The 1,735-nt window shown below is 68.8% G+C and overlaps 1 protein-coding gene across 1 annotated transcript; it reads right to left on the bottom strand.

Annotated features, from left to right (window-relative positions):
• Positions 1-1,734, bottom strand: TIGD5 (tigger transposable element derived 5; the record flags this gene model as incomplete). The annotated part of the gene is made up of 1 exon (XM_011374946.2): positions 1-1,734. A coding segment is annotated over one exon (1,257 nt), but the record flags the coding sequence as incomplete, so codon positions are not given.
• Position 1,735: the final 1 nt, after the last annotated feature.

Below are 1,735 nucleotides of genomic sequence, written 5' to 3' on the forward strand. Positions count from 1 at the left end.
ATGCGCTAAAAACAAACCCGAGTGCTGTGCCTCCCCGCTGCGCCACGTGGCTGTGGCTGTGGCACAGGATCCACGCAGCACCAGGGCTCCAGGTGGACAGGAATGCGGGGCCCTTGTCCAGTGGAGTGACTGGCCACCACGGGGCAGGGTGGAGGCCTCAGCCCCACAGGGGCGGGGCAGAACACAGCGAACCGCCCTCTGGTAGGCGCTGTGGCCCGAGTGCCAGGCCTGTGTGAGGGACCCCAGCCGAGGCCACAGACCCTATGGGAGTGCTAACCCAGGCAGGGGGAGCACAAGACTGGGGCCTCCCTTCCAGCCCCCAGGATGACCTTCCACTCACACAGCTCCTCCTGGCTGGTCAGGCTGGCATCCCCAGAGCCCCTTGGTCATGGGGCAGGCCACTGAGGGGAGGAGAAGGGGAGACTGTGTCCCCTCCCTCCGGGTGCAGCAGAACAAAGGCCACTCGGGCTGGCTTGGTCATACCCCGTCGTCGGGGACTTCTGGGGAGGGCCCAATGCCACCCAGCCTCCGGGCCATGCTGATCAGGGAGCGCAGCTGCACCAGTTTCAGTGGCCCCACCTCCCGGGGGTCCTGGCCTTCCAGCCACCGCAGGGCGGTCTCGAGACCTCGAACGGCCTCCCCAGCGGTGGGGACAGCCGACGCCCCCTCCCCACCCTCCGCTGGAGAGGGGAGGCTGCCTGGGGACAGACGGGACAAAAGGGCTGGGGCAGGGAGCCGGCCAGGGCTCGCCTCCTCACGGCAGCCCTCAGGCTGGCACCCATCGTCATCCAGGTGCAGCCACGTGGCGACCTCCTCCGGAGCCAGGCGCTTGTAGGCCAGGGCTGCCAGGTGCGTGAGGTCGTTCAGCACTCTGCTGTGCTCCGCCGCCTCCTCCGCCTGGCCGGCTGGCTGTCCCTGCCCAACACATTCCTCTGGCTGGGGCTCGAAGGCGGCCCGCAAGCCCAGCAGCCAGCAGCGCTCGATGCTGCCTGCCTGCACCAGGTCCCAGGAGAGGCCAGCTAGGTAGAGCATGTCCTTGAGCATGAAACTTCGCATGAAGTCCAGCGGGGAGCCCCCAGCGCAGGACACAGCCAGCCGCAGCAGCTCCCGCTTGTACAGCTGCTTGAAGGCAGCCACCACACCCTGCTCCAGAGGGGCAGGGATGTGTGCTCGACCGCTGCCCTTGGACAGAAACAGCACGCGAACAGCCCCATCGGGGGTCTGCAGCTCCTCCGGGGGGCCGAGGGGCTCAGGCCGGAAGCACCTGGGGGTCTCCTCACTTTCCTCCAGGGCGGGCATCCTGGTGGCGGGGCTTGGGCAGGGTGGGTGCGCGACCAGCAGCACGGCCTTCTGCTGCAGGCAGCTGCGGCGCAGGTAACGCCTGACGCCGGGGACGAACTCCTCGAAGAACCAGCCGCGCAGCAGAGGGCGACTGAGCCAGGCATCTGGGCTGTAGCGGTAGGAAGCCGGGAACTTGTCCTGGTTGTGGTGGCGCAGGCTGGGCGGGTCCGGCAGCTGCCCGATGACTAGCGGCTTCAGTTTGTGGCTGCCGGTCAAGTTAGCGGCCAGCAGCACCGTGACCCGGTCACCCCGCCAGCGGCGGCCGCAGCCTCCCGCGCCTAGTGGCGCAGCCTGCTCCGGAAGCAGCTTCCAATAGAGGCCGGTGACGTTGGCGTTGTAGATCTGCTCGTCGCCGTAGCCGCCCTCGGCGGGGGGCGGCGGGGCCGGGACGCGG

Source organism: Pteropus vampyrus, unplaced genomic scaffold (genome assembly GCF_000151845.1).
Source record: "Pteropus vampyrus isolate Shadow unplaced genomic scaffold, Pvam_2.0 Scaffold256, whole genome shotgun sequence".
NCBI lineage: Eukaryota > Metazoa > Chordata > Mammalia > Chiroptera > Pteropodidae > Pteropus > Pteropus vampyrus.